Genomic DNA, 13,007 nt, shown 5'->3' with positions numbered 1-13,007 from the left:
AGGTGGGACACTGGTGCACAGCTTGCACCTTTGAAACTGAGATCAGGTGTTTTCAACATTGACATTTCCCTCTGGTAACTCATTCCTCTACCTAGCATAACTTTTAGTTTCCCCCTTCACATTTCATAACCAGTAGTTACACCCATGGGGTAGCCAGTAGCAACTTTTTATTTCTTATCAATTAAAACACTTCCTAACCCCTTTGAATGCCCAAAACTAATCTAGCATGTCAAGGTATTTCAATTGTTATTACCAAATACACCACTAGAAGCCAAGGTTATATCTGGCTTTCTCTGTCAATCACATCATAAAAACTGGCTCCTCATCAGCTTTATTTTTCCTCAAGAAGTAGATCCAACAAGAAATATTTTGTCCAGTTCAGTTTTGACAGGATAGAAGAGGAGGATTCAGAATGAGAACTTAGTATATTGGTTACAGATGTCACACTTTTCTTCATCAGCCAGAACTCTTCTATAACATCTCCCAGCTGCTGCATCATTTTAAGTACTTGTTTCTTTCAACAGCATTGTTTGCAATGGAAATGAAAGTTGAAAAAGACATGAAGACAGGTGAAAACACAGTATTGTCAACAATACCTCTTCCTTCAAATGAGTTTAAAGAGACAGGAATTAAAGTCTATGATGATGGTAGGAAGTCGGTATATGCAGTGCCTTCAAACGGCAGCACAACGCAAAATAGGATGGATGAGCTTGCTCCTATTGAGGTGGAAGATCTTCTAAGGCAAGCAAATGAAAAAAATTCCCAGTCTCCCACAGAGTATCATGAGCCTGTGTTTGCAAACAAGTTTTGCAGGCCAGTTACTCCTCAGAAAGACAAGTTAATCCCTGGACTGAAACTGGAAGACACACACAAAAGAGAGATGAACGGACTCAGCAGTCAGACAGAATTTTCCCCTGTGGCAGAACCCATCATACAGCAACCTAAAGAGAACGGGCTTAATCTTCAAAAGGTAACACCTAAGTCTCCCTCTCCAATACTTTCGGATTCAGAGCAGAAAGTACATGTTAATCCTGAGAACAAGATGGTAGATAATGAGAAAAGAAGTGCTACACATGAGGAATTAAAAACTTATCAGAATACAACAGAAAGACATGATGAAACAAGGTTTTTAAGTTCCTGTCATCCTAGTGAAGCACCTCCTGCACCTCAAGATGAGGAAGATGTTCATTACCGCATGGTCCAAGCTGTGCCGTGTTATGTGGATGATTCAGAACCAGTTACAATGATTTTCATGGGTTATCAGCGCATTGATGATGATGACACAGAAGCAGACCAGAAGTTGACAACATACGATGGGGTTATCCGTGCAGAATTAGTTATCATTGATGATGAAGAGGATGACAGCAAATCTGAGAAACCATCATATCATCCCGTTGGCCACTACAGTCAGGTTTACCAGCCACCAAGCAGGAAAACCACAGAAGTCACACAGACAAACCCTGCGAGCAGCCTAGGCACAAGCATGAGCAATGCACCCCACAAAAATTCCATCTCCCTACGAGAAGAAGAGAAACGCCTAAGCTCACCTACAGACCATGTTCATCTTCAGAGCCAAGTGTCTGGAGATGGTACTGAAGATCCTTCACTAACAGGTAACAGAAAAAGAAAATCATGCTGCTGCTGTTCACTTATGTAGCAAACTGATACTGCTCTATCTGGTAACAGTCACTTCACTTCAGTACTTCGTTTCAAAGACCAATACACAGTTGTTAACCATTTCTTTGCTCTTTCGTTAACAAATTCTAATCTGCTTTTTAGTACTGCTCAATTTCATCTTCAGCAGTGCACTAGTTACCATATCAAATTTCGGGGGGGGGGGGGGGGGGGGGGGGGTAACAACTACCACCAATCTCAGAAAATCTCATAAAAGAATTCCTGTGATTTTCAGAGATTAAAAGTGGTCCTATTTAAAGTTACAATTAAAGGATTCATTAATATTACCTCAGTTAGAAGGATAGTTTTCATTTCTAGTAGGTAACTAACAGCATTGCTTCTTGACACAGTCTTACTGGCAATTTTTTGTGTCTATCTGCATTCTGTGTACTTCCCACATCATCCAAGTTGCATGTTAAATCAGAAAGACTGTTTAATAACCAGCTATACTTTGCATTTTTTTTTCTGGAATCAACATTTCCAGCCTTGCCTTGACAACATCTATGCAAGTTTTAACTTTTTTTTTTGTTGACTTTGACTTAATCTTTATAGGTTCTGAGAAATAATGGAAGTTTTCCTCCCTACATATGATTAGTCAACAATATTATTTCTTAGGTTTTTTTTTTTTTTAATAATCTACTCACATCAAGATGTCTGTTTCTTACTAAGTTTCTATTATAAAGGTTGAAAGAATAATAGCAAGAAAGGTTGAAAGAACAATAGCATGTTTATACTGCATTTTAAAGCATATAATTAAACTGCATTTAAGAGTATGTACAGATCAGAAGATTTCAGACAGCAACATATTCCACACTAAAAAAAAAAAAAAGTATTTGAAATACAGGGAGACCAGAGGTTCTGATTCTCTTCCTCTGTTCTCTTCACAGCTATATTCTCAGTAATTTTTTACTTTAGAAGGAAAAGTACAAGGCCCTGCCTAGAACACTGCCTAGTAGTGGCAGACTAGTATTTCTTTACAATAAAAGTGAAGCCAGAAATCAGGTGAGCATTGGATATTAAAGGAACTTCAAATATTTGTGCAGCTGTCTGTATTGATAGGGAAAAGCTGTTAATTAGTGCTCTCAAATTAGGAGCATCAAGAACCTCATGCAGTCATGCACGGCACAGCTTGAAATACTCCAGCAGTGCTGCCCAGCACTTCTAATCACACAGGTTACTACATTTTCTATCACTCAGAAGGATCTTTGCTTCCCTCAAGCATCAATTCTGACATCTGTGCACTTCCCCAAATCCCCTAGGAAAAATAGCTGTTGCCAACATTCCTATGCCAGCAACTGAAAGCAGCAGTGGCCAGTCACAGGCAAGATAAACCATTCCAGCAACTGCTCCAGCCCACTATTCTTAGGGGATAGTCTCTTAATTATCCCCATCACATATCTATAGGCAGAATAGAGAATCAACACCCACTATCCAGAAGCTGGTTGCTAGCAAACAATTCATCTGACAGCCTGCTTCGTGGCCTAGACCCTGGGAAAGAGATTTCCAAGAAGTAACCATAAACCACAAATACTGTAATATGATGGAAAGCACAACAATGCCAGCAGAGCAACAAAGTACAAGGCTGCAGCAAGTGAGGACTTGCAACAGCCCTAGGCACAGAAACAGGAAAACAGCTGCTTACCTTCAGAAGGCCTCAGGTAGGCAGGGATCTCCAGTAAAATACCCTTACCCCCACTGCCAGCCCTTAAATGAGGTCTGGGAAGGGATGGATCCTGGTTCCACCCCTTCCATTCACTCAGGCACATTGCTTGCATCTGAGCTCCCCTGGGTTGGCCCTGCCTTCCACCAGGTGCTCAATCACTGCTTCAAGTCATGACTTAGCTACAAGTACCATTCAGACAAACAAGTTATCTGAGAAGTTAGCTGAGCACCTCAGCCTGTAACAACTTTTGCCTATTTTTATCCCTCAGAAGAAGCTTTTGAAGCTTCATTTTTCCCTTCCACTCAGTCTCTGAACAATCTTTTTAGAGGTTTGTGGAAAACTAATGTTGACTTCAGAGGAAAAGGAAGAACCTAGCAAAGACATTTAGAAACCTCTTCTATCAACTTCTGTTGTCCTTACCCATTTATTTACAAGTACTATGCCAAAAAGAATAGAGCAATTTATGAAAAATCCTGATTCCAATTAATAATAGTTAAGGCAGTGTCATCAAGGCAAAAATACACCTCAGTATTCAGCACTGCCTCCAGCTGAGTGCCTTGAAGTGCCCAGTGGCCTATGGAACTAAGCCATATTCCTCTTTGCCTCTCCACCTATTTATCATCACTCCTCAGGGCATTTTGATCTGTGGAAAAAGCCAGGAAATGACTCAATTTTTCCTAAGTAGTCCCATAATCCTATTGCTACTTCTAAAAATGAAACAAAACCAGGAAAGCCTCTTACTTTTAGAACAGCATAGGACAAAGCATTGTTTCTTAAGAGAAATAAACTGTTTTCAAACCAGTTGCTAATGCTTCAGCCTACCAGGTTCGCCCTGAACACCATCAGTGAAAAGGGGGGAAAAGAAAATGATTTTTAGCCCCTGATCCTTCATTCCTAAAACAACAATCTGTAGAACAAAAATAATACTCTCTGAAATTCTGAAAGAAAAAGTTTGGGAAGCAGTTGTAGCATTTTAATATTAAACAGACACTGAAGGCTCTCTGAAGAAACAGAAAGCAAGAAAGCACAGGACAGGCCAGGGAAGAGATTCCCTTATGTGACAATCTTGCTTTGGAAAAGAAATGAACCTCCAGAGGAAATTACTGAAAAGCTGCTGATGGTGAAGGACAACTAGGAAGCAGAGAACATGTCCCATGCACCAATCTAGACAGAGAAATCATGGGATTAAATAAGGAGTTTTCAGCGTGGCCTCAAGGTGGCTGATACATAGGATGTACTTCCCTCCATATGGTAGCAATTTTTGTTTTGTTATCAACTTGGTACATGGTTTCAGAAATACCACAGAGAGAAGGATGGCAATGCTATAGTTATCCTGCTAGCATTTTGTTTTATTAGTTTATTTTCTTTGTATTTAAGTAATGTAAATATTTTGAAGATTAAATATTCACTAGGGAAAATAAAAGCCCCTGTGATGGAACAAAAGCTAGGCATAACAGGATAACTGGGGGGAAAAAAAAAAAAAAAAACAAAAAAAAACAAACAAAAAAAAACACCTTGAAGCTGAATAGGCAGGAAAGCTTCCTGACAGTATGAAACAGTGTGTCATGGGAAGTGAAAGTGCAAGGCTTTTGGCAGGTACCTGGTTACATAAGCTAGCTTTATCAGTGGAAGTTATGCAGCCTTGAAAAACAGTGTGTAATTGCTCCATTTGTGCTAAGAACTGTGCAAGAAAACTTTTTAATAAAGAAAGAAAATATCTGTACACCACTTTCCTCTGTAATGCTCTAGAAGGCAAGACAATCAATAGTCTGGGGGTGCATTTTAAATGACATATCAGACAAACTGTTCCCTCAAACCAACCACCAGGATTCAAACCCTCTTGAATTCTTTGGTTTGCAGACAGTACTCAGTTCTGTAAGAGCCAAACTTAATGTTTCTGGTCCCAAGACATAAGGTTATACACAGGTGCTTCTGTGATTTGCAACAACGAACTTCAGTGCTCAAAACAAAATTTGAGCTGGACATTTGTTGACCTACATAAATCAAGTAAACAGCTGTTTTGACCTCCTTGTGTCCCAGTATACAGAGTGTAGGGAATAGATGCTATTTTGGGGGACTCTTCAAACTACCAGGTCAGAGGGCTGAAGATTATTGCCATTGCATTCTCAGATCAACAGCTTAGTGGGGGAGGCTCTTACATATCAAACAAAAGCATTATATTGCTGTTCTAAAATTAACCTTAACATTTAATCATCTGCCCTGCACTGTCACTTTCAAACTAACCTACCTAACATCCAGATACAGACTATAGCCATGCTGATGTTTATATGGATAAATTACTCTGTCATATTTAATTCAGGAATATGACTAACTGCCAACCTGACTCAGTGCACCAGGAAGAGGAATGTTATCTGTGAACATCAACATAAAAGAAAAGGCTTCCAAGCAGTTACAGCTCCTGCTAAGGAGTTTAGTTTAAACAAAGGGTTTGTTTAATTATTAATGCACCCTTTAGTCTGCCAGCATGTTGTCAAGGACAATACCATCTGTCTGCAATACGTTAGTGAAGGTAGCAAACAAAACAGGAGAGTTGTGCTAATTTTCAAGTAGCAATAATGGAATACTTTTTTTCTTAAATATATGCTCACTTTGCAATAAATTTACCAGAACTAATCCTTCTACTAATTTCTTTCTGTAACACTAAAACAATGCTTATTCTACTGGATTCATCATTGGAGGTACGTGTATTCTTCATTATTCTAAGTACAGTGATTTAGTATTAGAAATAGAAAGTTTGACTTAAAATAACTGTGGCTTTGTTTTCTTTTTTTCAGCTCTGAGGATGAGAATGGCAAAGCTGGGGAAAAAGGTGATTTAACAGCTGTATGACATGGAAGTAGAAATTACTACTTAAAGCAGAGTAAAGCTAAGGAGTTTCTACAATATACATTTTGGATCTTAGTGCCTACTGTTTTGCTCCTCTGTTTTACGCATCTGGGTTATTTTACACTTTGCATAACCCGGTGGACTCTAACAGACTTTTAGTTTTCACCAACTGTGCCACATAGATGTAAATGAAATCCTGAATTTTTGAAGGTAATAGAAAGTTACCCAAGACCATAAATGCAGTGTATATCCAAGAGTGAAGACATGCATAAGCTGTCCCCACAATCAGAAATACATTGTTGCTACACACACAGCAGATAAACACCCATCTCCAGGAAATTTCACAGGATGTTGTTCCCTTTAAAGCATACTGGTCTAACATTTGATTGAAAATGAAGTTTCGACTTTTTTTTTGCTCTAAACATTAGTTAAAAACCAACTATGAGAGATAGGAGGCAGAAAAAGTGTATATATTAAAACTGATTTCTAAACTTAGTACCTTGCCCAAAATTTGAAGTACTCCTAAGAGTAAAATAACCTCAAAATAGTAAAGCCCACATTTAAGTATTTAGCCATGTTTCTAGAGCACCACAGCCCACCTGCCCTTCTCCTTTACATATGACAATACAGCAATCCTAAAACCCTGTTCCTCTCCCCACATCACATACATGCTTCCTGCCCATAACTCACAGACTCCATGCATACCACTATAAACAGCCTGACCTCCCAGGCATCACTTCACCTCCTAGGTCACTACACAGTGTTACTTTTCCAGAAAGCTGGTTGCCAGACAGGCGGTGCCTGTCAGTCATTAACATTACTGCTTAGTACACAGGTTTCATCAGCCAGGGGAGCTAAAATTAGTGCAGGTCTCCCATGAGAAACCAACTTGTCAATGGCCTGTCCTGCAGCTGCAACAAGTCTGTTCTGAGGGCAGCCACCGCTGGGCATGGCTCCCCAGCAAGCAGCAGGGCTCCCACCATTCAACACGTTCAGTCTTCCCACAGTAGAAGAAAGCTACAGCACTTAGAGCAGCCATAGGGTATAATCACACATAAGAAAGTCACATGCTAGTCATTTTTCTAATACCAGGTTCTTGGGAAAAAAGTGCCTCATCACTCTACATCCTTCTATTCAAATCAGTATGATAGCATTACTTTGGTAGGTCTTAGGCTGGTTTAAACTGCTAAGTGGATAAAGCTCAGGTTGTATTGTTCTGTTGTAGCTGACTCAGAAATAACTACCAAAAAACAACCCTAACTTTTTCACTTGTTTTCCTCCTTTCAAAGCAGGAAACTGAAACTGCTACCTCACACTGAGACACAACGGTAGTATCAGCTGACACATAGCCTCTAAGCAGGTGGTGGTCCCAGTCTGAAGTAGACAGTGAGCAGGGTGATAATCTCAGATTTTAGGAATTATCAGAGATGGTTATCTGGAGACAGAAATAGTAGATGAATAAACAATTGCATTTTCTCTACATCTAGCCTGTCCTTATTTGTTGCAGAATTTTTTTCCTCCTTCTTTCTCTGAGGACATTTTTTTCCCCATTACTACTTAGTTCTGACAGTTACACTCAGTGACTTGTTTTTGTTTTATGATGTATCTTAGAGGTTCTCAATGGGATATAATTTGGACAGTAGGAAAAAGTGACATGGGCAGCTTTTACAACAGAGGCAGACTGATTTGGGCACTCATTCTCTGCATTCCCCAATAATATCCTTAAGTGATCTGGCAAACCCAATACAAAAATAGTTTAAAAGGAGGGAAACTGAGAAGACATCAGAACTGTGACTATTAAGAAAATTGGCAGATAAAATTCAGTACCGAAAAACAGAAAGTAGTTTAAAAACACCATATACAGCACAAGCTGATTTGTTACTACCAACCTCTTGGGTAGGGGAACACCTTTGCAGTATTTTAAAATTTTAGATAGGCATCTGGCTGAGGGGCGAGGTGGGGAGGCGTGATTCTTCATTTTTCCTGTCCCTACTCTGCTGTACCACTCCTTCAGAGAAATGTATGGAACAGCTCTACCTTTCACACATGCACACACCTTAAAACTTAGGATCATATTGATCTGAACTAAGAATTTCTCAGGAGTACTGGCAGATCATCCCTTTTAACCGTCTTTTTTTCAGAGTTTCTTCTTCACAGTCAGAAATCACTGAGTCTAATTCGTGCAGTGAAATGCAGAAGACTCCATGACAGCCATTCATCTTAAGTTGTTTGGGAAAAAAAAGATGTACATGTGTAAAGCATGGTTTACTTTCAAAAGAAAACAAGTCATTACTGTTCCAACAAAGTTTAAGCATAGACATCTCGTTATGTCTATCTGTACAAACTGGCTTGAATCTAAAGATTCATTTATTTAAGAAAGCTTGAGAAATATTATGGATATTTTGTCTAGAAGGATCTCCTGTTGTGGAGGCTGTTTACATGCCTGAACTTTACAGTGAGAGCAAAATAAGAATGTTATTTGAACAAGAGCGCCACACAGTGTTAGAATAATGATAGAAAACAACAGGCAAGATCTCTCCAGCCTTCTCAAACCTGAATAAAAGAATAAGTATTGACATTATTACACTCAATACGTCTCTCCATATGGTTTTTGGCAAAACAAACAAATAGTTTAGTGTTTGTTATTAAAAATGTTTTCCTGCCTTAGTTCGTCTTGAACCCAAACTTCTGCTTGCAAAAAAAAAAAAAAAGGTTTCCAGTAAAGCAAAGTAGCAATAGTTGCAATTTGCACCACCTAGTTCTCTTTGAAACATATTCAAGAAACATTATTTGTAGTTGTCAAGAGCAGATGAGCAGTATTTCGAGGTGAATTTCTACTTGACAGGGAGAATTTACCAATCTAGAAGGAACCAATCTGAAATATGTTATCATTGATTTGCTATCAGAAGGTTAATATGAGACCAGAAACATCAAATCCTTGATCTTTTCATACTAACTTCTCTCAACTTCAGCAGGACTCCTTTATGAAGTAAAGCAGCAGGAGTCTCCCTCTAAACAATATTAAGCCACCAGTGCCTCTAGAACCAAAACTTCCCGCTACCTGTTTTTCTATCAAACACTTGCACAGGGATTTTTCATTTTTACATTTTTATTTGCAAAGATTGTAACAGGAATTTTAGGAGAGTCTCTCTAACACAATCACTTTGCTTCTTCTTACTAGTCATGCAGGTGGGCAGGAAGGTGATAAAAAAATTAACAAGTCTTTGATTTGAAGATGCTGGAATATGTCAGGAATTCCTTACAAACTATACAATATCATGAGTACTAGGAAAGAGTGTTATTTAAGAGCAACTAACAAGCCTGCAAACTCTGTAGCTCTCAGGAAAGAGCTATTCTGCATTACAGAAATATTTTAACATCCAATTTCAATAAGGGTTTCTCCAGGAAACATTTGAATTGCTTTAATTTGTAAAATAAACAACTACAATGAAAACATTGATTGATTACTGCTATACAAAACTAGTCTAATTTTTATTTGATAGTGTTTCCACTGTATTAAAAGAGAAACAATTAAGATGCTTACATTCATGTTTTAAAACCCCCCACCTTTCACATGAGAACGAAGCAACACAGCACAGCTGTTGTATTATAGAAAGAATCTAGCACTGACTTAAATTAAGAAGCTATCTATCATGTCTGAATAGAGATTGTCTTCTGTAAACTCAGTATATGGAAGAGCTCCCAAAATTTTAGTGCTGGATAGATCTGTGACTGCTAGGTATTTGAAATCAAAGATATCCAAAGAATAAAATGAAAACCTCACATAAAGAAAATGCTTGTTGCCTTTCAGCCCGAGTTTTGCCATATTTCTTCTTAGCCTCCTCTTGTCTATCTGAGAACGCCCTCTCCAGCTCGGGGGGGGAAGGAGGATCACTGAGTTTAAACTCACTTGTAGTCTATTGAGCTGCTAACAAAAGGGATTATGCCCAGCTCTGTAAAGGCTTTAAAACTAAACAAGTTACTTGAGCAGGCAAAAATCTCTGACCACATACTTGATGCATTCTGAATGACGTGTCTTTGCAGCAGGCTGCACTGTGAGTTTCAAGAAAGAGGCTAAACTAGACAGCTTTAGTTAATGGAAAGAACCACTTCCTGACTCATGGAAGTGTTTTAGACACAATCATTGGGTAGCAGAGAGATTGTGCTATGATGTTCTATATCAAGAACAGTAAATACTGGGATCTATCTCATTTGTCAACTTCTTTATTCTTAGCTAGGTTAAAAACCCTTTGGTAGAGGTATACTTTGAAATTTTACAACTAAAAAAACAAAGCATTGTACTGCATAGTGTAATTAGTATAATAAGGGTTAATTTGTGAGATTTCAGTTAAAAAGTGACCTTCAATATCTAAGCAAGTCAGAAACCAGAAGAAGTTGGGAATAGTCTCCTTCCATTCCCCATACCATATTAAGATAAATTAGTTACTGACTAAAAAAGTGTTTATGAAAGTAGGAGGAAGAGTCAGACATACCAGCTCAAAGGACACTCATTTAACACTGAAAGGAGCTGCATTTTCCTGAAGTCAATTCAACTCCTAATCACTATTTCAACAGTGCATTTTATAGAGCAAATACAACTGCAGTATAACAGAGCAAATGTTTTCATTTAACTTTAAGAATCAAGTTGCGTAAGCCCATGTTATTCATACAGAACAGCAATTCAGAAGCAACAAATGACCAGAAACAGCAGAACAAGTACATGCACACAGATGGGTTTTTCTTGTTTGAGTCTTGAATTAGCAGAACTAGGTTTTAATGTACACTTGCAAACATGCTTTCCTTGTTATGGCTTGGAAGCACTGAGAGAACAAAACGGTATTTTGAGTTATGAGAATGGTGATCTTATTAAAGAACTGAAGTTCCCAAGAATTTATCCCTGTATATGTGCACTGCTCTTAGAGCAGATAATTTTTGCATTAAACTGCAAAGATGATGTTTAGCTCAGTGTTTAGCTCAAGCATTTGTGACAGTTTTTTCAGTAAGTTTTTTTTTTTGTATGGGACAAAATTGTCACAAGCAGGAGATTGTCAAACCACATCATTTGAACATAGAATTGGGATCACACTTTCCAGTTTTCCTAGTAACATTCCCAAAAGGTTTAGGGAACTTGGACTATCAAAACAGTGTTTTCAGTGCATCTTCTCACTCTTCTTAACCTGTGAATTCTAACCACATTAATTATTATAATTATTAAAAAAACACTTCATTCCTTACTCAGGCAAAGACTGAGTATTAAAAATAACACCTGAAGAAAGCTTTTGCAGGATTCCAACATTCTATTGATTTGAACTGAAGTTCTCCCTCACAGACATGCTGTTGCTCTTCAACCACATCTTCAAGGATGTGCTGACAGAAACATAATAGAAAGCATTCCTTGCATGTTTTTCAGCTGAATGGTACTTCACTGCAAAGTTCTCAACTTCTTATTTCATACTTGGTTGATTGCTGCCAGGAAGGCAACGAGGAATATTATATTTCCACAGATATAGATGGTTAACACAATCTGTTTAAATAGGTTACCCTGCAAGAGAACAGAAAAAAAAGAAACCAAGAAAAACCACAGAAGTATTAGTCTTTCTATTTGTTTTTAAAAACGTCATCTCAGGGTAGGTAAGTAAAAATGGTTACTTACTTCTGCTTCTGCAGATGTGAGTGACTGCAATATCTGTACTCTGTCATCCTCTATCAATTCAACTGTTATGTGGAAGAAAAAATACAGTTGTCTGCTCTTAAGAGGAAGGGTGGTTTTTTTTTTTTATATATCCATATAGTCATAGGATCAAAACTTCTGCTAAGTAAATCATTCCTGTACAGCACCAAATTTCAAAAGCACTTGGAAGTCATTTGACCTTTCACAAACTTTGCAGCAAAAGCAAATTCTGAGTTGACCAACGAAAAGTAGGTTTTGATCATTAAGATGACAAAACAAAGCTGTCTTTCAATAGAATGAATCAAGATACCAAGATCTAGCTGAACAAAACATTTATGAGTTAAAACCTTTTGATTTTAGGATAGGTATATTTTGTGAATAAATATTTTCAATTAGCCAACACAAGAACAGTTTTTGGTCAAATATTTTAGTTCTAGAGAGGTCAAATCTAGTTCTAGAGAACAATCACTGGAATTAAATCCAAAGTCGCTTTTTAATTGCCCCTTCTTCACTTGCTGCCTTACACCATTCTCTTAATGAATCAAGATTCTTCAATCCTGAAAATATCTGCTTTCCAATTTAGATACAGGTCATTTACTGTGTAAAATGATCTGCTTTCAGTGACACTTGCCAGAAAGTCTACTTCCAATGAAGTTACTACTAGTCTCTCTCTAGAGATTTTGGAGTCAGAATTTCACTTTTTTCCCCTGCTTACTAACGATTTAAGTACAAATACTTCCAGTTCCACATCATTCCACACATTCAATAACATCCATTTATACCAGAAAATCATAGCAATAAAATGTAGATTAAATCCATATGAATCAGCCTCAGCTGTACCTACTCCACATGGGATAGAAATCATCGCAAAAGATGATAGATTCTTGGATAACACTTGCACCTTACAGACTGCCCTCTGAATTGTGATTTAAGAAATAAGCTACCACTAGCACAAAAACCAACTGTTCTGTAACATACTGGTCTTGGAAACTTCTTTACTCCTATATCAATTTGTGCACCATTGTTTCCTAGTTATTCTTTCAGCTTATAAGTTAGAAACTAAAGAACATCTCTTAAAATTCAGTTCACTCAGATCTTTTGTATATCACAAAACCCAGCAAGCAAGGTAAAAGTAAGATTAGTTGGTCTGTA

The 13,007-nt window shown here is 37.9% G+C and overlaps 2 protein-coding genes across 13 annotated transcripts in view; one reads left to right on the top strand and one right to left on the bottom strand.

Moving 5' to 3' along the window:
* PALMD (palmdelphin) overlaps positions 1-9,664 on the top strand; it is a 51,790-nt gene extending 42,126 nt beyond the window's left edge. For 2 of the 3 annotated variants that reach the window (XM_015290626.4, XM_040704583.2), the window contains 2 exons: positions 525-1,613; positions 6,133-8,900. In XM_015290626.4, coding sequence (XP_015146112.1) covers positions 525-1,613; positions 6,133-6,176 — 1,133 coding nt within the window. In that variant the 3' untranslated portion in view covers positions 6,177-8,900. Of the gene's footprint in view, positions 1-524; positions 1,614-6,132 lie in introns of all 3 variants that reach the window. The other variant, NM_001277552.2, reaches the window with a different exon arrangement.
* The window catches only part of FRRS1 (ferric chelate reductase 1), a 25,537-nt gene continuing 21,805 nt past the window's right edge, over positions 9,276-13,007 (bottom strand). For all 10 annotated transcript variants that reach the window (XM_004936556.5, XM_046944975.1, XM_025152934.2 and 7 more), the window contains 2 exons: positions 11,838-11,899; positions 9,276-11,726 (listed from right to left, as the gene is read on the bottom strand). In XM_004936556.5, coding sequence (XP_004936613.2) covers positions 11,634-11,726; positions 11,838-11,899 — 155 coding nt within the window. In that variant the 3' untranslated portion in view covers positions 9,276-11,633. The remainder of the gene's footprint in view (positions 11,727-11,837; positions 11,900-13,007) is intronic.

Source organism: Gallus gallus, chromosome 8, assembly GCF_016699485.2.
Source record: "Gallus gallus isolate bGalGal1 chromosome 8, bGalGal1.mat.broiler.GRCg7b, whole genome shotgun sequence".
Classification (NCBI taxonomy): Eukaryota; Metazoa; Chordata; class Aves; order Galliformes; family Phasianidae; genus Gallus; species Gallus gallus.
This window is presented reverse-complemented; position numbering and strand designations above follow the sequence as displayed.